Source organism: Rattus norvegicus, chromosome 1, assembly GCF_036323735.1.
Source record: "Rattus norvegicus strain BN/NHsdMcwi chromosome 1, GRCr8, whole genome shotgun sequence".
NCBI lineage: Eukaryota > Metazoa > Chordata > Mammalia > Rodentia > Muridae > Rattus > Rattus norvegicus.
In genome coordinates this window covers 219,364,560-219,388,206 of record NC_086019.1, presented here as the reverse complement: position 1 = coordinate 219,388,206, position 23,647 = coordinate 219,364,560, and the positions used below count along the sequence as shown (strand labels likewise).

The following is a 23,647-nucleotide window of genomic DNA, read 5'->3' as shown; positions in this document are numbered from 1 at the left end:
GTGGCTTGGCTTTTCCATCCAAATTAAGGGCCACCACTTCATCTTTTCTCACATCTTCCCTCAAAGAAGCTGTGCACTGATTTTGCTCGTCTCTCTCCAGAGGCAGTTTTGATCTGAAGGAGATGCATCCTTCATGCTTCACTTTTAAAACTCATCCATACGGTATTAAAGGTACAGCCAGACCTTTTTACAAGAAGAAAATGATGAATCAAATTCTAAAAGCCTTGCTAAGCTTCTAATGCTCCAAAGATTTAACTCTGAAAAACAAAAAGGGCTAAAGGCTCAGACTAGTGAGAAGAGTTACAAACAGTGGGTCTTCTCTTTTAGTGTCTTCTGATTTGGGTGGGCAGTTTCTGCTACTGCAAGGAAAGAAGAGGAGGAGAACACTTTAACTGCAAATAGTGCCTGCTGTTCTCTAACGTGGGAACAGAATGCTTAGCTACCAAATGAATATGACAGTGAGTCACCAAAACCACAAGCTGCTTTATTCATCACACGTGTCAGTTAAAATACACTTCCACATAAAAAGCAAAATGCAGAGACATTGAGGGTTTAAGAGTAATGTCCTGACCCCTGATAGCAAAGAGAGAGTAAAACTTTGTGACCCATAAGGTCTGAATGGGGCATCAGTAGAAGTAAAAAGTGAGAAAGAGAAAATCAGCAGTGAAAAGAACTGTGCACATAAGAAATATACCTTTTGGGGGTCTTGACAGCATGATCTGAATCTAAATGCAAATACATAATTAAAAAGTAATGAGAAGCATCTTCAAAATTAAGATTATAAGCCTAGAAACATCTACAAATGCCTTTACTTGTTCCTTGTTTTTACTCTATTAGCCCACTGAACAGAAGGTTGGGGACAGAAAGTGTGATCTTCCTATCTTGTCCTTAGTTTTATAGGGAACATGAAGCAGATATAGGTCAAAGGGGAGCTACTGTGAAAAGAGCTTAATGAAGCATTTTTCACAGTAGGTCTTGTTGTTCTGCTCCTTGAAGATGCCTTTGGGCAGCTGTGTCAGGCAGAAAGCACACACGAAGTGCTCAGGATGAAACTTATGCCCCATGGCACTGATGCAGCGGCCAGTGATGGGCTGCCCACAGTCATGGCAGAGGGTCCCTCGGCGGTGATGGTAATGGAGTTCACAGAATGGACGGCCATCCAGTTCAAAGAAGGAGCCAGAAGAAAAACTACTGAAGCAGTCCTAAAGGTGGAGTGAACACAGACAAAGGAGATGAATGTCAAGTAATAATACCAGTAAATAAAATGTTCATTATCAAAATTCCTGCTAGTTACATTCCAGTTGTAGGATTTTGCTCAGGTCCCTGACAACAAAGACTAGATTACCCATTTTTAAAAGAGATCAGCAAATGCCCACAATTGGTTCTGTGTGTTATATTTCCTTTTAAAAAATACTACCAAGGAAACGTGGATTCCTGTCCTTGGACTAGAAGCCATCTCATTAAGTAGAAACTAATCCTCTCATGGAAGAAAACTCTTCAATTTTCCCTAAAACTGAAGGTAATTGAGCATACAAACCCCACACACAAAGCACTCTGGGTGCCAGACAGTGTTCATGGCTGAAAGGTAGTTTTCCAACACGGGGCGGTTGCAGCCACCACACTTGGGTGAGAACATGGCTAAGAAATCCTTTCGGCAGTATGGCTTCTTGTCCTTCTCATGAAAACCTGAAAAGACAAAATCAAAGAGTCATAGCTGAACTCTGGGTTCTGTAAAGCTATATTAGAAGTAAATATAAGGTCACTGTTAGAACCTCTCACAATGTCAGTGTCTCCATGTTCAAAAGAATTCAGGTGTCTTTCAGCATTGAGTCTTGGTTACAGTCTAAGTATCAGAGCTATTTTTCATTAATCCTGTGATACAAAGTTCTGTTCCTGACACTGATACAACTGTTACTCAACTCAGTCATCTTCTCAGAGGCATCAACCCTGTCTTTTTTTGTCAACTCATCTGTCTTCATGGTCTTTATAGCACTTACTTTATCTTAAGTCATTATGGTCTGCCTTCCCTCACTCAACTAGATACCATTGGTTTTGCTACATTATCCCTCCCCATATTTAAAATAAAATAATACTAAAGAGTAATTTTCTTTGATAAGTTATTCATAACCAACTAGACAATGGAGGAGATAAACTCATATACCCTGACTTAAATGCATCCTGAACTTGACCTCTCTGTGGGAACTAATATGTCAACTAAGTGTGAATATCCTAACCAAAACTGTGTAACATGAGAACACACTCTATGCCTTGCCACCCTAGTGGAATGCAACAAGATATGTTTAGTAAATTGCTTACGCTGCCTACCCAATAAACATTCTAGAAATATCCTGTTATCATAGTAGCCAGATCACAAAACTGTAATAGGATGCTAGGGGTATGATCCAAATCACATAGCTACTGGTTTTGTTCTTAGTTCTTGTCACGGTTATATGCAGTGTGCTTCACTTAATTGAGCTTCATTTAAAAAAATGAGGGGAAGGGGGTGAGTTGCAAAAATTACAAGACCTATGGACCTAAGACTCCAAACAATTTATTTCATACCTATCCAGTATTATCCCTCTGAACCCTACAGACTCAGAAAGCTCAACTTACTTTTATCTCTCTTTCTTTTCTGACCGCTTCAAAAGATTTTTAGAGTCTGTTTAAGGGAAACTGAATATCAAAGCCCTTGCTACTTAAGAAAAAAAAAGGTAATCTTTCTTGCTTTTGTAAAACACAGAATTCAGTTTTTTTTTTAACTTCAGCATTCTTCACTCACCTGAGAACTTAATAAAATGCAGATTGCTAGATCCTCCCTGCTTCCCCCACCCCTATTCCCAGTTTTTCATTCAGTATGTCTGGAATGGTACTAAAGATTCTGCATTTTTTACATGCCCCCAAGTGATATGAATTGGTATTTCTTAAGAAAGCGGCAAGACAACACAGCTAACCTAGGTATGACCTCCATTTAGAAATCTTCAGAGCAGTTGGTCTCCAGAGGGAGACAGTAGGGGAGTAAGAGCCTCCATTTCAACTTGGGTAAGTCTCAGGAGGAGAATCAAAGCAACCCACGAAACTTGCTATAATGTTCCCACACTTAGTAACCCAATAAATTGGGAAAGTTTCAGCATTACTGTCCCTAAGGCTCTCTCTGGGTCCAATTACCTCAAGAGAATGAATGAGAGGCACTGACAATTAAAAGTACCACAGAGAGACAGGGTGTTTTCACTCTACTGTGACTCTCAGCCAAGAGGGAAATTAGAGAGCACTTGCATGGCCTGGATAATGAACAATTAAAAAGAAAGATGTAGGCACTGAGGACATATGAGGACATAGTCCCCTAGGAAGGATGCTAAGGATCAATACTTTTAGAAACTAGAGCCTTAAAGAGGGATTCTCAGAACTAAGGAAAAATGCAATGAATTTAATTTCCCAGGAGAATCCATAGCTAAACTGTTATTATTGATGCTCTGTATGTGGAATAAAAGTCGGGATGCTATCTAATTAATGGACTGACCACATGGCAGGACACCCATTTACACGAAAGCCAGGAAAAAGAATAGAACTATAACCCCAAAAAAGGAGCTTCTAACTAGTAAATAGTCCCTTCGACAGGTGCCTCCATTAATAGATATTTTCAGTGTAGTTTCGTGATTATTTCAAATCATATTGGCTTAATCAATTTTATCAGGTTATGAGGAGCCCAACTCAAGAACAATTAAATTAGATGTTTTGCAGTCATCCTAAAGGGTGGGTGTTTTTCATTTGTACATAACTATGACTGTGCTTCAAATGTCCCTTTACTTGTTTCCAGGCAATTTCTACATCATCAATACCAATGGACAGTACTGTCCACCCTCTCCTTAAAGGTCATCAATGAGAAACCAAAGTACTATTCCACCAAAATCCAGTTTAAGGAATTTTTGCATTTATTGGGTTTATATAGTGTGGTTAACCCCGGAGCAGCCACATCACCAGAAAGTCTCCCTGAACATGGATAGCAACTTCCCTATAGCTGCATAGGTGGAATTCCCTCTTCTACTAACCTTACACACACTGTATAGTCTAGCACCTCCTGAGAACATACCATGTACCCCTAGATCAAAATCCTACTCAGCTAGCCAGGAAGTGGCCCTCTTTAGCCCCTCCTTGTGTGAAGGAATATCAATAATCAACAAGCTCAATTAGTGTCTCAAGCAAGTTAGCCCTCCCTGCTCAGATGAAGATGATGGTTAGAGGAAAGAATTCTGAAGTAGACAGTATTCATTTAATAGCTAATTATTAATTAATTGTAATTTATTCTCATATTTCTATATCTACTTATACATTCAAATATGACACATTATAGTATGATTTAGACTGTCTCAGTAAAAATGTTGCTTAACTAAAGTGCAATATAGAGGTGAAAGGCATACTGATTTATTAAGGGCATTGAACAAGTTCCAATGAACGGACAAGTCACTTTAAAGTACTTAGTAATTATGTCAATGCTACTGTATCAGGCTCTGTTGTCCAGTAAAGTATAATAAGTTGGTGCTGAGAAAGTAACATGGTCTAGTATCAGGAGAAGAACTGAGCATTAGTCAAAGAGCAGTTAAAATCTGTTAGCAAAACTGTGATGTGGAACTTCGCAGAAATGAGAAATGAAATCGAATCCCATCCCTTCAACTTTCTAGTTAGAGTTTAGGGCAGATGTCTCAGTCAATAAAGTGCTTGCCTTGTAAACACAAGACAAGGAACTCAGATACCCAGAACTCACCAAACAATAGAGAAACAAAGCAGCCATGGTGACACTGAGACACAAATATTTGTAATCTCAGAACTGTGAAGCAGAAACAGGTGGTATCTTGGGGCTTAATAGACAAACAGCAAATTCTACCTGGCAAGCTTTCAGGCCTTACCTCAAAAACAAACAAACAAATAAACAAGGCAGCTGAGGAATAACACCTAAGGTTGCCCTCCTGCATCAGTATGCACTTGGGAGGTATATGGAAGAGGATCAGGAGTCATCATCTTCAGATATGCTAAGTCAGAAGCCAACCTGAGATCATGACACTCTGCTCCAAACACAAAACAACAGAAAAGGAAGGGGGGGGGGTCAAGATATTTCAGAAAAAATCTTCCCGAGCAGCTAAAACTAGGTCACATACAAAAGGTAAAACAGGGTTGGTGAAGTGGCCCACGGGTACATGGGGACCTATGTTTAATCACAGGCCCACCTGGCAGGAGAAACTAACTTGTCTTCTGACCTCAACATGTACATCATAGCATGTTCAAATTCACATACAAAATAAAAATACAATAAAAATGGATAGAATGAGAAAAAAATCTTAATGAAACCTCTCAACTATGGAAGCAGAATTCAATCTTAAGAATGATGGGTGCAGGGTTGGGGATTTAGCTCAGTGGTAGAGCGCTTGCCTAGCAAGCACAAGGCCCTGGGGTTCAGTCCCCAGCTCCGAAAAAAAAAAAGAAAAAAAGAATGATGGGTGCAAACAGTCCCCACTATGTATTAACATAATTCCCATAGACTTCTAAGTTCAGGCAACTTAAGGGCAGTGACAGTATAAAAACATGTAAGAAATCATCTACATTATAAAAGAATCAGGAGAAAGGGGGGAAGGGGATGTCACTATGAAATTATCAGTAAGAGTGTGGTTTAGTTTTGAATAAATTAAAGGAGTGGTCTATAGAAGACAGACATAAAACTGAAAGGAACACCCACTTTCACTGTTGGCATCCTCAGCATGAGCACGCTTGCAACTGAATGTAAAGTTGACATTGATTGACAATGACAAGATTGGCTCAAAGACTCAAAAGCTATTGGAAGATCAGATGTCTCACCCTGTCACAAAACACAAGGATTACCTGAAGGAATTTAGTAGAGACTCAGGGTGCTCTAGCACACCTATGAACTAAGCGAAGTCCTCCACTGGCAGGGGAAAATACAATTAATTAAGAAAATTACAAAAAGCTGGCAAATGAGGGCTTCCCTGCGGCTGCACCAGCCCTGCCCTGCCCAAGCTCTCCCACCTGCTTAAACTCCGTGGGTCAAAAATCAAACCTAACCACCAAACACCATAAAACTAAAAAAATCCCCCAGGTCAACAACAAAAAGTCATCAGTGTGAAAAGGGTCCTTGTCAGAAGGAAGGGGGTAAAGTGAGGCAGAAGAGAGATTAAGGAAGGAGGGCACAGGTTATAAAGGTTCAGATATACATTCTACATGTATGGAGTTAGCAAAGAATGGAGACCAGAACACAGAGGGTCTGGGAAGAAAGGCAGCAACAGCAGTTTCCGAGGGTAGCTGGGGAGAAGGACCAGGTGACTGCTGCTTAGCTGGAAGACAGAAAGCATGTCTGGCTGGAGCGGGAGGGTAGGCCTCTATTGCCAGATCACCAACAAAATAAAATGAACAGAAGTATTATCAATACAGCTGTGTGTTAAATAGGATCTCACAGTTCTACCAGGTAAAGTAGTGATAAGGACACTGAAAACTAAGCTAGAGGAAAGAAATTCAAATGTTAATTCCAAGGGGAATGAATAGGCTGGTGTATTTAAGTGATAGGGACACATTTGGGGAGGAAGCGGCCTGCATGTTTGTGTGAGTACATGATGCATGTACCATGATTCAAGTATATGGGTCATGAAAACCTTAGGTGGCAGCTCTCTCTTTCCATGCCTGAGACAGTCTCTTGACTGTCTGGACTTCAGGCTTCCAGAGATTCTCCAGTCTCCACCTCACATCTCTGGTGAGAACACCTGCTGTCACAGGCTTGTGCTCCAAGCCTAGCTTTTAAGCATATCCTAGGATTCAAACTCAAGCCTTCTTCATATTGGTGCAGCAAATGCTTCACCTACTAAGGTATCTACTGAAGCCACAGTCTGTGTTTAAATGATAAATTTTCACTCTTTAATTTAAAAAAAATCAATATAAACAAAACTTAGTAATGTTGGGGAAAGGTATAGATGACATCTAGGTGTGAAATGGGCTTTTAAGTGACAGTGCTGAGAACCAAAACTCAGCAAACAGCTGTCCCCAAGGAACAGTGCTGTTGGCCTTCCCATCTCCCTCCCTTGGAGTTTGCTGTAGCCCCCTCCTACCTTCTGCACCAAACACCTCTCCACAGTGAGAGCAGAAGAAGTGCTCTGGGTGCCATGTCTTGTTCATTGCTGTCAGCACTTTCTGAAAACAGGACACACAGAGAGGTGTTAGAAAGCTTCTGAGTTGTAAAGCATGCCCAGGGCACTTCATGCACAAAAACTGGCAGGGGTAGGGCTTCACTTACATCTGTGATGGGAGCAGCACAGTAGGCACAGCGTGGAGAGAACAGGTGATGGTAGTCTTTTGAGCAGTAGGCTAACCCATTTCGTTCAAAGAAGGGACTGGAGCCAAGCTCCTCCTTGCAGTGAGTACAGACAAAGTGCTCTGGGTGCCAGGATTGCCCCAGAGCATGGATCACCTATAGGAACACCAAAAGACCTGACATGGCAGTGCAGCAGAATGTACCTCTAGAGGGCACTCTGCATGCTGCATTTCATATAGACAACACTGCCTGCCTGAGTTGTACAATTACAAGGCTCAGACCTACGTTGCACTAAGACCACCTATGGCCATGCTTATAGGGTAGTAAAAGTGATAAGCAGACTGATCAAGAAGCCATGCAGATATTACTCCTCAGATCTGAGCTCCTTGTCTCTCGTCATTCCAGAGTCAGATTGGAAAACTCTGTGCCATGGGTTTGGTGATAATGATTCAGAGTCTCGGTATCTCTAATTTAAAGTTACATTTAGTTGAAATTGCATCGAATAAATTTAAGTCCAAGAATGTCTGAAGAAAGGGAGCAGCAAAAAAGGTAATCTCAGTAGTGGCAGTGAATTAGAAATTCAAACTCGGAAGCTATACTGTCCTGGCCTTAAATGTTCCCTTTGCTTCTTATTTACTAGACCTTAGTCTTGCCATCCAATGTGAGTGAGCTCTTGCTCACTTCCTAGCTTTTGCAAATGGCATTCTAATAAAAACCTTCTTAACAGGTTGATTCAAGTATTAAATGCAGGAATATTAAAAAACACTCAGCTCAGTGTTCATATTACTGTAAGCAGTCAATGATTGGTAACAAACACTCCAACATCTTATAATATAAATTGAAAGACCCATCCTTGAACACCCACAAACATGCTACCCCACCTTCCCAGCAATTGGTTTCTGGCAGGAAGCACAGTGGCCCTTGGGGACTGTAGCAATCCCAAGATCTTGTAGTTCCTGTTCCAAACCCCCAAGCATTGAGTCGAGAGATGCCTTGTGATCCTGCTTGTCTGGCAAGGGTTTCCTGCTAGCATCTGCTTTCACTGAAACCTAGGACAAGGGAAGAACCGCAAAGAGAATCAGCCTGTGTGCACCATTACTCTTTTGACATCTACTTTACAATTTATCAGGTCACTTCCAATGGCTAATCTTGTCTACCCCTAACCTCCCTTCGAGGTGCTGAAGGCACCCAACATGAACACAAATAAAAACACTTTTATTTCTATTTCATTTTAAATTCCTTGGCCAAATAATATCTGATCATTTGTCATTCATTTTTAAATCTTCTGGCTGCCAAAAATTGAGTGAATGAAGTTAAGTCTTTGTAGGTCTTACAGTTGCCCAGGTGAAAACTAGTTATTTCTCCCTTTTATTTATTTAATTGTCAAACACCTAATTTGTTCTACTCAGCATTCTAAGAACTTGTTATAAAGCAATATATAAACATATTGAGTGTCTAACCTCATGAGTTTTCATTCTATGAGTAGCAGGTAATAAACATGTGCTGCACGTCAGATAAAGAAGAGATGTAGTTATATGAGAGTGATATGCTGGAGTCGTGTGATGAGTATCAGTTGACTTAGGACAGCTGCCTTCAAGGAAGTGATACTTGAGCATATGTACTCAAGAATTAAGAAATACTGACATTAGTGAGAATGTCGTTTCACACAGAGAGAAGGCCCAAAGAATAAAACTATTTGGCATATTAAAAGAAAAATTACAAGATCAACAGAGCCAGAGCAGAAGGACTAAGACTGAACACACAGAAGACTGTACAGAGAAAAGCAAAAATTATCTAGGGCCTTTACAACAAAATTTGATTTGTCTACTAAGGTGATGAGTGTGGTTGAGACTAAGGGAAGCAAATGTGGAGGACACTTTGTAATGGTTTGTGTGGTATTGAAGGCCAGTTAAGAGAGGCCTGATTGGAATCTACCTATGGAGATCACCTATGACACTACTTATGATTGGATTTGTTCAAACACAGATCCAAATCAATTACTACAAATCATTCAAGCCAGTTTTACACACGCACACACACACACGCGCGCGCACACACACACACACGCACGCGCGCGCACACACACACACACACGCACGTGCACACACACACACACACACACACACACACACCTTTTTCCTTCAACATTTCATGTCATGGGTTGCTGCTACCATCTATTTACTTAACATTTATCTTATCAGATAGTGTCTCTCCACTGCCTCCTCATCAATTTTTTATCATCAATATTCAAAGCTTCACATCCAACTCCCCTTACTTTGTCTTCCCAATTGCATTTTCTTTTTTTTTTTTCATCTTTATTAACTTGAGTATTTCTTATTTACATTTCGATTGTTATTCCCCTTCCAGGTTTCTGGGCCAACATCCCCCTAACCCCTCCCCCTCTCCTTCTCTATGAGTGTTCCCCTCCCCACCCTCCCCCCATTGCCGCCCTCCCCCCAACAATCACGTTCACTGGGGGTTCAGTCTTAGCAGGACCAAGGGCTTCCCCTTCCACTGGTGATCTTACTAGGCTATTCATTGCTACCTATGCAGTTGGAGCCCAGGGTCAGTCCATGTATAGTCTTTGGGTAGTGGCTTAGTCCCTGGACCAATTGCATTTTCTATTTCACAGTTAAAAGTCTTATTGTTGAAGCGGGCAGGCTCCCAACATTCTTCTGAATGGTTTGGACAATATCCACCTGCAGGCCTCTCGTTATTTAATCTTCACTGTCTGGAATAGCCTCATATTATTTTACCATGAAAATGCTCATTTCCCTCAAAAGATTGATCCTTAAACAAAATTCTTTCCTCTGTTTTATATAATGGAGGTTAGTGTTTATGAGGTATCTATTCACAGGGTTAATATCTAAAGGTACCAAACGAGTTACTGATTTTACATTTGAAAAATAACTTAGTAAAAATATTCTTCACATCTACATATTTTTATATTATTTTGCATATTCCAAAATACTTCTGGATACATATGTAAAATGCAGTATATTCTGATGACCTGCAGGGGGCAGAATGGGACAATCTGAGACAAACAGCATGGAAATGGTTTTCCTGTATTTTTTTACTTACAATTTTATATAACGTATGTATGTGGATTGTTTTTAAACCATACATTGTAGGTTAAATTTTAAATACAGCAAGATGCACTTTAAATCAACAAGAAAACACAGCATAAATTTCCTAATGATTATTGTTCTAGCATTAAGTATGCAGTGCAAAGTGTCAGTTCACTCAACTTTAGGGTAGATGTCAGCTAATTGTAAAGTATTAGCCATCAAAGAACCTTGTCTGTGACATTTTTTCATATGTCCCTCCAAAAACTATGTGTTACTGTGTACCAGGACAATGAATGGGATTTGGGGAGTCTCATATCTCATCCCTGCCCCGCTCTATCATAAATATTTTAACAGTCTGCCTTAAACATCTCATACTGATTTCATGGGTATACATGTATACATGGGTATACATCTTTCCAATCAGATTTAAAATGGTTAGATTCTCTGTATTAAGAATTCTAGATCTACTTCCTTGATAAATGCTTAATGCTCCTTATCTGTTTTCTGCTTTCTGCCAGGATGCATGTGCTTGTCATTTTCACTCTACAGACAAGAACAAAGAGCAGATTTTATCTCCGTATAGGCTCAGAACTTATCCTTCCTACATTGGCCTCCCTTGCCCCATCCCAGACTGCCCACTGGTCTTGGTGTCCTGCTCAGGCATGTGTCTGTAACAGCCCTTCTGCATGATCATGCCTTAGGTCCAGTCTTTGCCCCTGAGACTCTAACTCTTAGCAATATTTATCTAGGTCTCATGTATTCTTCAAATATCCATTCTAACTCCCATCACAACTGCTCTGATAAAATCTGCTTAACCTCTCAAAATACCTTGGCTTTACTCATTGGAAAATCACCAGCCTTTTCTTCTAATTCTTCTAAAAATATTGCAGAGTTCTATGACTATACCAAGAACAATCCAAAATGCTCCAGATCAAGGCATGTAACACTGTACACATCTTTCATGCACAAATGAGTTTCTCCACTGAATTATATGTAGTCTAAGAAAATGAATACCACCTTAAAATTCCAAATAAGAGGATGAATACTGAACACTACCGAGCCTCTCTGGAACCCAGAGACTTCATAATGCACACAGTACTCACCTTGGCCTGAAGTTCGTTCAGGTGGGCCATGAGCTCATCCAACTGAGCAGCTGCTGAGGTCTTAGGAGGTAAGACTGATTGTTTTGGCTCTTGGACCTCACTACAGAGAGAATAGGAAAAAGCAAAAATATCAAATAAATGTTAAGTTACATATAACATACCAGAGGATACAATTTTACATACTAATCTATTTGATATGAATCCAAAACCAGAGACAGGAAGTATTTTTTTTTTTTTTTTATTAACTTGAGTATTTCTTATATACATTTCGAGTGTTATTCCCTTTCCCGGTTTCCGGGCAAACATCCCCCTCCCCCCTCCCCTTCCTTATGGGTGTTCCCCTCCCAACCCTCCCACCATTGCCGCCCTCCCCCCATAGACTAGTTCACTGGGGGTTCAGTCTTAGCAGGACCCAGGGCTTCCCCTTCCACTGGTGCTCTTACTAGGATATTCATTGCTACCTATGGGGTCAGAGTCCAGGGTCAGTCCATGTATAGTCTTTAGGTAGTGGCTTAGTCCCTGGAAGCTCTGGTTGCTTGGCATTGTTGTACTTTTGGGGTCTCGAGCCCCTTCAAGCTCTTCCAGTTCTTTCTCTGATTCCTTCAATAGGGGACCTATTCTCAGTTCAGTGGTTTGCTGCTGGCATTCGCCTCTGTATTTGCTGTATTCTGGCTGTGTCTCTCAGGAGCGATCTACATCCGGCTCCTGTCGGTCTGCACTTCTTTGCTTCATCCATCTTGTCTAATTGGGTGGCTGTATATGTATGGGCCAAATGTGGGACAGGCTCTGAATGGGTGTTCCTTCAGTCTCTGTTTTAATCTTTGCCTCTCCCTTCCCTGCCAAGGGTATTCTTTTTCCTCATTTAAAGAAGGAGTGAAGCATTCACATTTTGATCATCCGTCTTGAGTTTCCTTTGTTCTAGGGATCTAGGGTAATTCAAGCATTTGGGCTAATAGCCACTTATCAATGAGTGCATACCATGTATGTCTTTCTGTGATTGGGTTAGTTCACTCAGGATGATATTTTCCAGTTCCAACCATTTGCCTACGAATTTCATAAACTCGTTGTTTTTGATAGCTGAGTAGTATTCCATTGTGTAGATGTACCACATTTTCTGTATCCATTCATCTGTTGAAGGGCATCTGGGTTCTTTCCATTTTCTGGCTATTATAAATAAGGCTGCGATGAACATAGTGGAGCACGTGTCTCTTTTATATGTTGAGGCATCTTTTGGGTATATGCCCAAGAGAGGTATAGCTGGATCCTCAGGCAGTTCAATGTCCAATTTTCTGAGGAACCTCCAGACTGATTTCCAGAATGGTTTTACCAGTCTGCAATCCCACCAACAATGGAGGAGTGTTCCTCTTTCTCCACAACCTCGCCAGCATCTGCTGTCACCTGAGTTTTTGATCTTAGCCAATCGCACTGGTGTGAGGTGAAATCTCAGGGTTGTTTTGATTTGCATTTGACAGGAAGTATTTTAAGTATAGTTGCTACTCTAAATTTTTAAGTAAGGTCTCTCTGTATTGTGTATCTGTTTCATTTTGATCAACTTAATAAATAATACATGCATGTATACATACATGCATACATGCACATATACATACATAACCTATTTCTTCTCAAGTGTATTATGAAAAGCACTGGACATGCCTCTAATTAATAGAGTATGAGAAACCTCAGAACAGAGCTGTAAACCCATAGCAAGCATTTTAATAGAGAAATTTAAAATTATAAGTCATCCACAGTGAAAAGTTTTAAAGGTAACCATGAAACCTGCATAGACATTCCTCTAAGGATGACTAACAGTCATCAAATGTACAAAAAGGCACTCAAACTCATTAATCATCAGGAAAATACAAACCAATATTACCATGATATAGTCCTTCATACCCATCACAGCCTGAGGCAAATGCAGGCAAAAGTATAGAGAAATGAAACCAAAGGAAACCGTTGGTAGCGTGCAATTGGTGTAGTCGCCATGCGAAACAATACGAAGGCTTCCAAAGAAATGAAAAATAGAACTACCATATGACCCAGCACTCTGCTGTGAAGGAAATGAAATTGACACACAGTAAAAAAAAAAGTCTGTACTCCTACACTCCTTACAGTGTTATTTACATAGCCAAAATATGTAAATAACCAAAATATCTGTGGATGAGAAAATTAATTAGGGCATTTAAACTATAATGGATGACATAAACACTGGAATATAATTTAGCCTTAGAGAAGAAACAGATCTTCATTTTTTTGATTTAACATAGATGAGCCTAAAGGACACTGTATAAAATTAAATAAGAAAAAGGTAAAATATTGCATGATTGTACATGTAGAATGTAAAAAGATTATATACATAGAAATATAAAACAAAACAATGGCTTCTAGAAGCAAAAATGGGGGAAGGAAATGAAATGTAGGCCAGACAACCAAAGTAGAAGGTACGTGTCTAGAGATCTAATTTACAAGTTGAGGTTTATAGGTAATAAAATTGTACATATTTGAAATTACTACTAAATGTGAAAATGTGTATATTTGCTTCATTACATCACCTTAAGCACATTAACACTAACCTCAGAGCTACCAATAATTCATCACTGTTGCATTATGGACAGAAATCAATAAAGCACTTCCCAGTGGTGTCATCTGACCCAGAGCGAGCCTAAGTTTGAATTCTCTACTTTGCTCTACCTGTGTCTTCCATCATTCGTAACAAAGTGCATTTGCTGTGTATTTCTTAAATAGCACAGAAAGCACTGTGTGAGGAAAGGATGGGAAATGCTGTACAGAAACCTGTAATAGAGTTTTATAAGGATGAAGTCATAACACAAACTGACCCCAAATGACCCAGATAATAAACAAACCAATGCTATCAAACAATATCCATATGCTTCACTTAACATTTATGGGGATATCCATTTTATAAGGTTGCCATCCATCTTTGTTCTGTTTTCAGCAAATGACTATCATAACAAACATGCGTACATTACTGTTGGGTCAGCAGTACATAACTTCAGGATTACAACTACACATTTACTTAGGTAGCTAAAGTTGATTACATGGGAAATCCAAGGCAAGTGAAGTTGGTTGTTACGTCGTTCTCTTAAAAACTAGTTAAACAAACAGGCTGAGTATACAGCTGGATAGCAGTCTTATTTGGCCTTGAGGTGTACTAATTGTCAAGCCCAGCAGAAGGTCCAATCTTTTGTATGTAAGAGATTTTTGTCATCACGCACTGCCACTAATGTAAACATTCACCTGCCTAGGACCTACCTACCCAGAAACTATGAAGCAGCTTACAACTCTCTGTAACTCCAGTTCCAAGAGATCAAACAGGCTTTTCTGATTTTTATGAGCATCAGAAACACAGATGCTACACATACAGAAATGCAAGCAAAATATCCATATACATAAAAATTAATTTAAAAATAAAGTTTGTTTAAAAACCTCTGAAATGAAACAAAAAAGAAAATTTATTAATAACATCTGTTTCACAAAATTACTATAGTTAAACCATATTTAAAATATTTGTAAAACTTCTATATATTAAAAAAGCAAACCAATGTAAATATGAGCTATATTTTTAATAAGTTTAAGAAAGATAAATTTAAATGTTTATTATTATAGATATGAATGAAAGGTCCCAAAAGGAAACTGTGTGTTCAACTTAATCTGCCAGGCTGGTCAATTAACGAGCTTCAATGATTGTGGCGCGGGTGGGATGTTGTATGTCCAGAAGCTTATAGCCATTTGTCTTGCGCTATATTTAGGCCTATAAACTGCCATTTCTTAGTTATGCTTCACATCAACATATGAAAATATACAGCCCACAACCCTATGGAGTTAAGAAGAAGGAAGACAAAAATGTAGATGCTTCAGTCCAATGTAGAACTGGGAACAAAACAATCAAAGGAGGTAAAGGGAAGAAGGGACCTGGGACGGAGGAAGGAGGGGAGTGGACAAAAGGGTGGTTAGGATCAGTTATTGGAAGGGACAGAAGGGAAGTACACCAGATCAGGAAATTGAATAGAAACATGTAGCACTGGGGGATGGGGAACTGGAGGTAGCCACTACAAAGTGCCAGATTCCAGGGAAGCAAGAGGCTCCCAGGCCGCAACAGGGATGACTTTAGGCTGAAAATACAACAAAGGGAAACTACAACCTGTAGAGACCACCTACAGTAGATAGGCACACACACACACACACACACACACACACACACACACACACACACAACCCATTTGAGGAATGGGGCCACCCATGCATCTCAAAATTTTTAACCCAGAAATGTTCCTGTCCAAAGGAAAGACAGGGACAAAAAAATGGAACAGAGACTGAAGGAAAGGCTAACCAGAGATTGCCCCACTTAGGGATCCATCCCATCTGCAGACACCAAACCCCCACATTATTACTAAAGCCAAGAAGCACTTGCTAACAGGAGCTTGGTATGGCTACTTCCTGAGGGGTTCTATTAGCACCTGACCGATACAGATGCACATACTCACAGCCAACCGTTGGACTGAGCTGGAGGACCTCAATGGAAGAGCTAGGGGAAGGACTAAAGGAGCTGAAGGGGATTGCAACCCCATAGGAAGAACAATATCAGCTAACTGGGCCACCCAGTGCTCCCAGGGACTAAACCACCCACCAAAGAGCATACATGGAAGGAGCCAGGAAACATATGTAGCAAAGGATGGCCTTATCTGACTTCAGAGAGAGGGGAGGCCCTTGGTCCTGTGGACGCTTGAAGCCCCATTGTGGGAGATGCTAAAGTGGTGAGGCGGGAGTGGGTGAGTGGGTGGAGGAGCAACCTCATAGAGGCAAAGGGGAAAGGAAGAGAGGGGGGATAGGATGGGGAGTTTGTGAAGGGGTAACCAGGAAGGGGGATATCATTTGAAATTTAAAAGAATAAAATGATTAATTAAAAAAAGAAAAAGAAAATATGCTTGATCTTATGAGCTCATCAATCATTAAACAGTTTAAATGAGAAAATTTAACCTATTAATCACAATTTTAAAAATTTGACAATATGAAGTGTTAGTCAAAATTTTACACACATACATATATATATGTATTTATAATACCTAAAGTATATATGGTATATACATATATATATGTGTGTGCACACATATATATATATGTATATCTTATACAGATTTCTAAAACCCTGTATAAGACATAATCTATCAATATTTCAAATGTAAATAAATACCCTATAGTTTAGCACCTTTACTTTTAAGTCTACATCTTACAAAAACCTGAACGTAGACATGAAAACATAAACTAGGAGGACTATTTGGGGAGAGGAAATAAAGTAGCGAGAGGGGAAACAGGAACACTTGAAAGGGCAATGAAGGAGGAATAGAATAAAAGCAAGTATAATGGCATGTATGAAAATACCATAATGAACAACCATTCTGGAAATCAGTCTGGAGGTTTTGGACATTGAACTACCTGAGGACCCAGCTATACCTCTCTTGGGCATATACCCAAAAGATGCCCCAACATATAACAAAGACATATGCTCCACTATATTCATAGCAGCCTTATTTATAATAGCCAGAAGCTGGAAAGAACCCAGATGCCCTTCAACAGAGGAATGGATACAGAAAATGTGGTACATCTACACAATGAAATATTACTCAGCTATCAAAAACAATGACTTTATGAAATTCATAGGTAAATGGATGGAACTGGAAAATATCATCCTAAGTGAGGTAACCCAATCACAGAAAAACACACATGGTATGCACTCATTGATAAGTGGCTATTAGCCCAAATGCTTGAATTATCCTAGATGCACAGAACACATGAAACTCAAGAAGGATGACCAAAACTCAAGAAGGATGATCAAAATGCGAATGCTTCACTCCTTCTTTAAATGGGGAACAAGAATACCCTTGGCAAGGAATAGGGAGGCAAAGGTTAGAACAGAGGCAGAAAGAACACCCATTCAGAGCCTGCTCCACATGTGGCCCATACATATACAGCCACCCAATTAGATGAGATGGATGAAGCAAAGAAGTGCAGGCCGACAGGAACCGGATGTAGATCTCTCCTGAGAGACACAGCCAGAATACAGCAAATACATAGGCGAATGCCAGCAGCAAACCACTGAACTGAGAGTGGGACCCCCCGTTGAAGGAATCTTAGAAAGGACTGGAAAAGCTTGAAGGGGCTCGAGACCCCATATGAACAACAATGCCAACCCACCAGAGCTTCCAGGGACTAAGCCACTACCCAAAGACTATACATGGACTGACCCTGGACTCTGACCCCATAGGTAGCAATGAATATCCTAGTAAGAGCACCAGTGGAAGGGGAAGACCTTGGTCCTGCCAAGACTGAACCCACAGTGAACGTGATTGTTGGGGGGGAAGGTGCTAATAGGGGGAGGATGGGGAGGGGACCAACCATATACAAGGGGAGGGGGAGGGGTTAGGGGGATGTTGGCCAGGAAACCGGGAAGAGGAATCGAAATGTAAATAAGAAATACTCAAGTTAATAAAGATGGGGGGAAAAAAAGAAAATACCATAATGAAACCTACTAGCTTTGCTGTGGTGCTTTGAACAAGGAATGTTCCCCATTAGCACTCGGTCCCCACTGGTGATTGCTGTTGGAGGAGATTATTGGAAGGGTCAGCCTAGCTGAGGACAGTATACACTAAGGTCAGGCTTTGAGAGTTTATAGCCATGCCCTCAAGTTGGCGCTCTCTGTTTTGTGCTTGTGGTTGAGAAGTGGTTCCTCAGCTACTTCCTCCTACCACTGTACACTTCTGTCATGTCTCACTGCCACACTGTACTTTTCTCCCTCCACAGCCGTAAGCGCAAATGAATACTTTCTTCTGAAAGTTGTGCTAGTCATAAAATTCTATCACAGCAACAGAAAAGTAACAAATACCTATGCTAACTTAAAGTTAACTAAAAGACAAAAAGAGAAAAGTTAGGGATATATGTGTTCATACACAAACATAGCAAGAGAGATGTATAACAAAAGAGTTCATTATAATACAGGGTTTTTTAGCAAATAAAAAGTAAACTAAATGGTCTTATAGTCAAATTATGGTTCACCCATTTTACAGAATAAAATGAGACTGCTAAAACTGCACATATAGTGTTAAATTTAAGAAACAAGGCCTCGGGACCATATGAAAATTCCCCTTCCATAGCAGGCACTTTACCAAGTGCTATCTCCCAGCTCCAAATGTAGCTTTTTATCTGAGCCTGCTTATTCATAAAGCCTCATCACCTTACAATTGTAGAAAACTTGTTCATGCTCAAAAAATGTCTACACTCTCTTAAACAAGAGTCCATGTATAACATGTAAAGGAGTAAGGTCATTGTCAAGATTCTCTAACATCAGCTGACTCAGCAATACATTATTCTAAATAGGAAATAAGAACTTGAAGAGCTGATGGTGCAAACTAGAGCCCAAACAGGAAATATTCTTGAAAGGAACCTAAAGTAGAGACCTCTGATGTGTGCCTGGCCTTTTAAAGAAAGCAAAGGCACCTGACTATCCCATGAGCCACAAGCTGCTTTGTGATTTGGACATTTCAAATACAATACATGTATTTGAAAGAATGCACAGAATGCATGGTTTCCAAGTAAGGAGCTTCATCATGCTGAGGCTCCTTTTGTTTAATTCTGTTATATTTTGTGAATGGTTCCTCCCATTATTACCAAAAGTCTGCTTTTGCTCAGGTAATTGATAAATAATGTTTATAAACTATTGCCATGTTGCTATTGGTGGACAGTGGTTAGAAACATCTTCCTGCTGCTGTCACAGTTGCTACTAAGCACACTCTCAAGGGATACTGAGAGCACTGTGCTACTCATTTAGGCAAACCAGAGTATATGGTGGAAACAAACATGGGAATCTAGCTTCTGCGTTTAGCATTCTCTCTGGGCATGCTAGTGTTCATGATTCAGAATTACAATCACCTAGGAAATTTATAAAACTCCATAGTTATGGAAGGGTTTTATATTACTCTCTCACACACATCTCCATTGTAGGTATGTCTTGGTAATGGAAATATATCAGTCAAAGAAATATACCCAGAAAATATAAGCAAGTTTGCATTTAAAAATGGAATTAATGTTATAGAAAATTAATTGCACAGATGGTGAGAGAGCTAAGAAGCAAAACAGAAGACACAGGGGGTTATCAAAAAACCCCAGCAGCAAGCTATCACCACCTCTGTGCTTAAAGGACAGAATGCATAGCAACACCATGAGAGCCCATGCCTCTGTTCAGTGTGCTGCAACAATAGCAGGTTGTCATGCTTTAACTGACAGAGATACCGCTGCTGATAAAGACACTGGAAAGTCAAGCACCAAGACAAGGCAAGTGCCCTGCATTCTCCTACTCATCCTCTGCCTTTCTCATTTGCTCTAGCACTTCTTGCTGGTCAAAGTCCATGATAGCCAACTGGCCTGGAACTTAGAAAATCCAACCACCAGAGACAGGTCCCTAGAACATGAAGGTTAAGAGTTGGTGCTCAGAGGAGATCCTAAGGTATACTGCTATTTGGATAAGATTTACTAAAAGAATTACTAATGCCATAGACATACAGGCAGATGGCAGCATGATAGTGGATCTAAGGAGTGTTCAGGTTCACATGAACAGTCTATGGTTTATGCTTGCTTCATGCTAGCTCTGACATGAGGCTGCACACAAGTGTGGGTTTGCGTGTGTGTATATACATGCATGCATGCTATGGATAGTCTGTTAGCATAGGGCCTGCATGTAGAATAAGCTATAAACTTGAGGAGGGCAAGTATCTGGGCCTTTGCAAAATTGGCCTGGCCCTAACTGACAGAGCACAGAATAAGAAAAGGGACAGAGGCCAGTGACTCAGTGCTGTAGGGGAAGATGACCATAAAATAGTGTCGTGACCAAATAACTGATCTCAGTGCCAGGCATACTGGAAAACAACTGATGCTTGAACTGGTTTCCATGTTACATATTTGAGTATTCATATACATTTCTATAAACATCCTAGTAAAACCTACATTTGCTGAGAGCCTCTTAAGTTCAGTCACTGCTTTTGTTGTTTGTGTTTGTTTTGTTTTTAGCTAGGACAGAAGGGTAAAGACAATGGAGAAATAATCATCTACACTTCTGGGAGCTGGAATAAATATGTAGCATGTTTATAAGTAAACTAGCTTCACTCCCACCACAGAAGAAAGTGACTTCAAGTGGCACATATTAAGATGACTTCCCGTAGTTCAAGTCCATTCCCTGATTTAGCTCCCTATGTTTGCTCTATATACTATGATCAGATAGTACAGTGGAGTACTCTGTAACAAGTACATATCTTAAGGGCTGTGTGTGTGTGTGTGTGTGTGTGTGTGTGTGTGTGTGTGTGTGTGTGTGCGCGCACGCGCGCTATGATTAAAGAGACAAACATAAAAGAGGTGGCCTTTCTGCTTCTGATTTGTTTTAGATGACTAATTCTGCTTTGGTCTGGAGAAATGACTTAACAAGTGAATCTATTCTACATGTAACATTTACTAAAGGGGAAACCCTTCCACCAACTACCTAAACTTTGAGCAGACCTGGAAAGTAGAATTATGTATTCATTTGTGTGAGATGGACCCTTGCCGTCTTCGTGTAGCCTTGGTCCTTGGTCTGCCGTTGGTGGACCCTTGATTACGTTTCTTCGGGTGCTTTCTCCGTTGAGCACTGTTGCATGACACCTGGAACTGCAGTGTCAATGCTCTGTGCTGAGTCTGAAACTGTTATCCTTTTAAGGTAGTAAGGAAAATGGAGAGATAGCCCCCAAACCCCAGTCTGGATACCCGTCTGGAGGCAAGGTACCTTGAGAGGCCACCGAGTCAGTGTAGAAGGGTTCTACCTCCACTCAAAGACCCTGGGAAAAGGCATACTATAGATGAAATCCAATAATAACCTTTACAAACCAAATTGTCAAGTATTAATAATAAATTACCTGATAACTTTTAATTGTGAAGTTATTAATTAGAAACCAAAGCATACCTGTAGACATTGGGTTCCTGGATATTGGTTGTATACACGAGCTGCACCTAAGAAGTGAGTGACAGAAAAGAGCAAAGAATGACATTTGTGTTAGAATGGTGGTGCTTATCAACATTGAGAGTAAGGGCGGTTCATAGCTGCCAAGGGTGATAACCAGAATGGCATTGTGGTGCACACGTGTAATCTAAGCTACTTGGGAGGATGAGGAAAAAAGACACATGAGTATGAGATTAGCCTGGGCAGCAGAATGAGACCTTGTCACAAACCTAGTAATAGTAATGATAATAATAATCAATAAAAGGAATAACTTGCATATTGCTTAAATGTTTCCAAAGACAGAATTACCTTCCATTAGGCAGAGAAACACCTTATTCTAAACAGAGAATTTGGCACTGAAAAGTTACTACCCTCCTGGCCTTAAAAACAAAGACATAACGAGATGTGCCATCCTCAGAAAGCATAAATCAACACAATGGCTCAGGGAAAGTCACTTTAAACACAATGGTGCCTAGGGGAAGACTATATCACAAATTTGTCTGTTTTATGAAAAGTAATTATGTGTCACCGAAGAAGTGACTGGACAGCAATTTATCTATTTATCCATTGAGCACATACTTATTAAGTGACTTATGTTCCAGGGCTTACAATGTTGTACCCAAACAGCAAAATAAGACAATCACACTAAAACCAAATACTCTGGGAAATGGTATGGAGTGCCTGCCTAGCATCCAAGAGGCCCTGGGCTCTAATCTTAATGTCACATATACTTAGTGTGATGATATACTTCTGTAATACAAGCACCTGGGAGCTTAATGCAGGCAAACTCATCCTCTCAAAGTCAGCCTACATTGTTTGAGACCTAACTTAAAAAAACAAAAACTGAATATTCCAGAGCTTTCATTCTATTGGTAAGAAATGGATATAAAAGTTAGTCAGGGAGTCCAAAATAATAAGTATGAAGTATAAAAAAGAGTATAAAATAACAACAATAAGTTTGAAAATAGCAGCTGCTATAAATGCTTTGACGTGGAAAAATTCACTGAGTAGAAGACACTTGAACAATGACTTGCACGAGGTAAAGAAGGCAAACAGGTATCAGGGAAATGTGGCCCCTGTGCAAGCTCTGAAAGAGAATGACAGCTGGGAAACAGGCAGGCCAGGGAGGCCTGTGCAGTGAAGCAAGGAAAGGGGCTAGATCTGCAGGTGGCAGTCGCACATCACACAGCTCAAACTCAGACACTTGTAAGGGAAAGGGAGGGTTCTAGAATCAATTCCTGTTGTTTGATCTCTAAATTTTAAATTTTGAGAGAGGAAGAGAGACAGAATCTGACTGTGTAATCTAGTCTAGAACTCAAGCACTCAGGGTCCTTCCTGTCTCACTGTCACCAGATTTGAGATTACAAATATACGTATCATAATTCCCCAATGAAGTACATATTACTAGTCAAACAACTTGGTTCTGTTGTATTAGAGACTGACAAAATAATTTCAATCAACAACAGGGTGTGGTAGCTCCTGCTCTTATGGTTTAGCCCCAGCATTTGATAAACTGAGGCAAGAAGATTGCAAGTTTGAGGCCAGTCTTGGAAACTGTCTCAGAGTAACCACAATAACAACAACAATTGTGGTCAAAATCTCTTGGCCTTATGTTTTAATTTTTTTAGAGGCAGAGTCTCATCTAGCCTGGGCTAGCACCAAACTTTCTATGTAGCTGAAGCTGGCCTTGAAGTTCTGTTCCTCATAACAGATGCAAGCCACCATACTTGGAGAGATTCTTTTTATACCAATTTTCCCAAAGTAATTTAAAATAATACATAGCTATATACATGATGGGGAGCTTCTTAAATTTGTTCGATCACTTAAACACTTAAAATCACATAAGAAAACAATTATGCTCAACATACGTCACTTACCTCAATTGGTAACCTGGTCATTGCTCTCTCTAATACTTTCATTTGAATTTTTCTTTTAAATGTTTATGTTTTAAAATATATATGTAGTTCTGTCATATTTTTATTACTTTTAATTTTTACAGTCCATTCATTACCCCCTCTCAGCCTGCCCCGCCCCCCCCACAGTTCCTCATCCTATTCTTCTTCCCCCTTGTCTCCAAGAGGATGATTCCCTGCCCCACCTCATCCTCCAGGCCTCTCCACTCTCTTCTCCCACCGCG

General features: G+C 40.1%; 1 protein-coding gene across 6 annotated transcripts in view; it reads right to left on the bottom strand.

Moving 5' to 3' along the window:
- Positions 1–463: 463 nt before the first annotated feature.
- The window catches only part of Lpxn (leupaxin), a 34,425-nt gene continuing 11,241 nt past the window's right edge, over positions 464–23,647 (bottom strand). For all 6 annotated transcript variants that reach the window (XM_039108720.2, XM_039108719.2, XM_039108725.2 and 3 more), the window contains exons 3-9: positions 21,475–21,521; positions 11,478–11,577; positions 8,188–8,355; positions 7,289–7,462; positions 7,104–7,185; positions 1,538–1,686; positions 464–1,202 (exon numbers count right to left, since the gene is read on the bottom strand). In XM_039108720.2, coding sequence (XP_038964648.1) covers positions 933–1,202; positions 1,538–1,686; positions 7,104–7,185; positions 7,289–7,462; positions 8,188–8,355; positions 11,478–11,507 — 873 coding nt within the window. In that variant the 5' untranslated portion in view covers positions 11,508–11,577; positions 21,475–21,521 and the 3' untranslated portion in view covers positions 464–932. The remainder of the gene's footprint in view (positions 1,203–1,537; positions 1,687–7,103; positions 7,186–7,288; positions 7,463–8,187; positions 8,356–11,477; positions 11,578–21,474; positions 21,522–23,647) is intronic.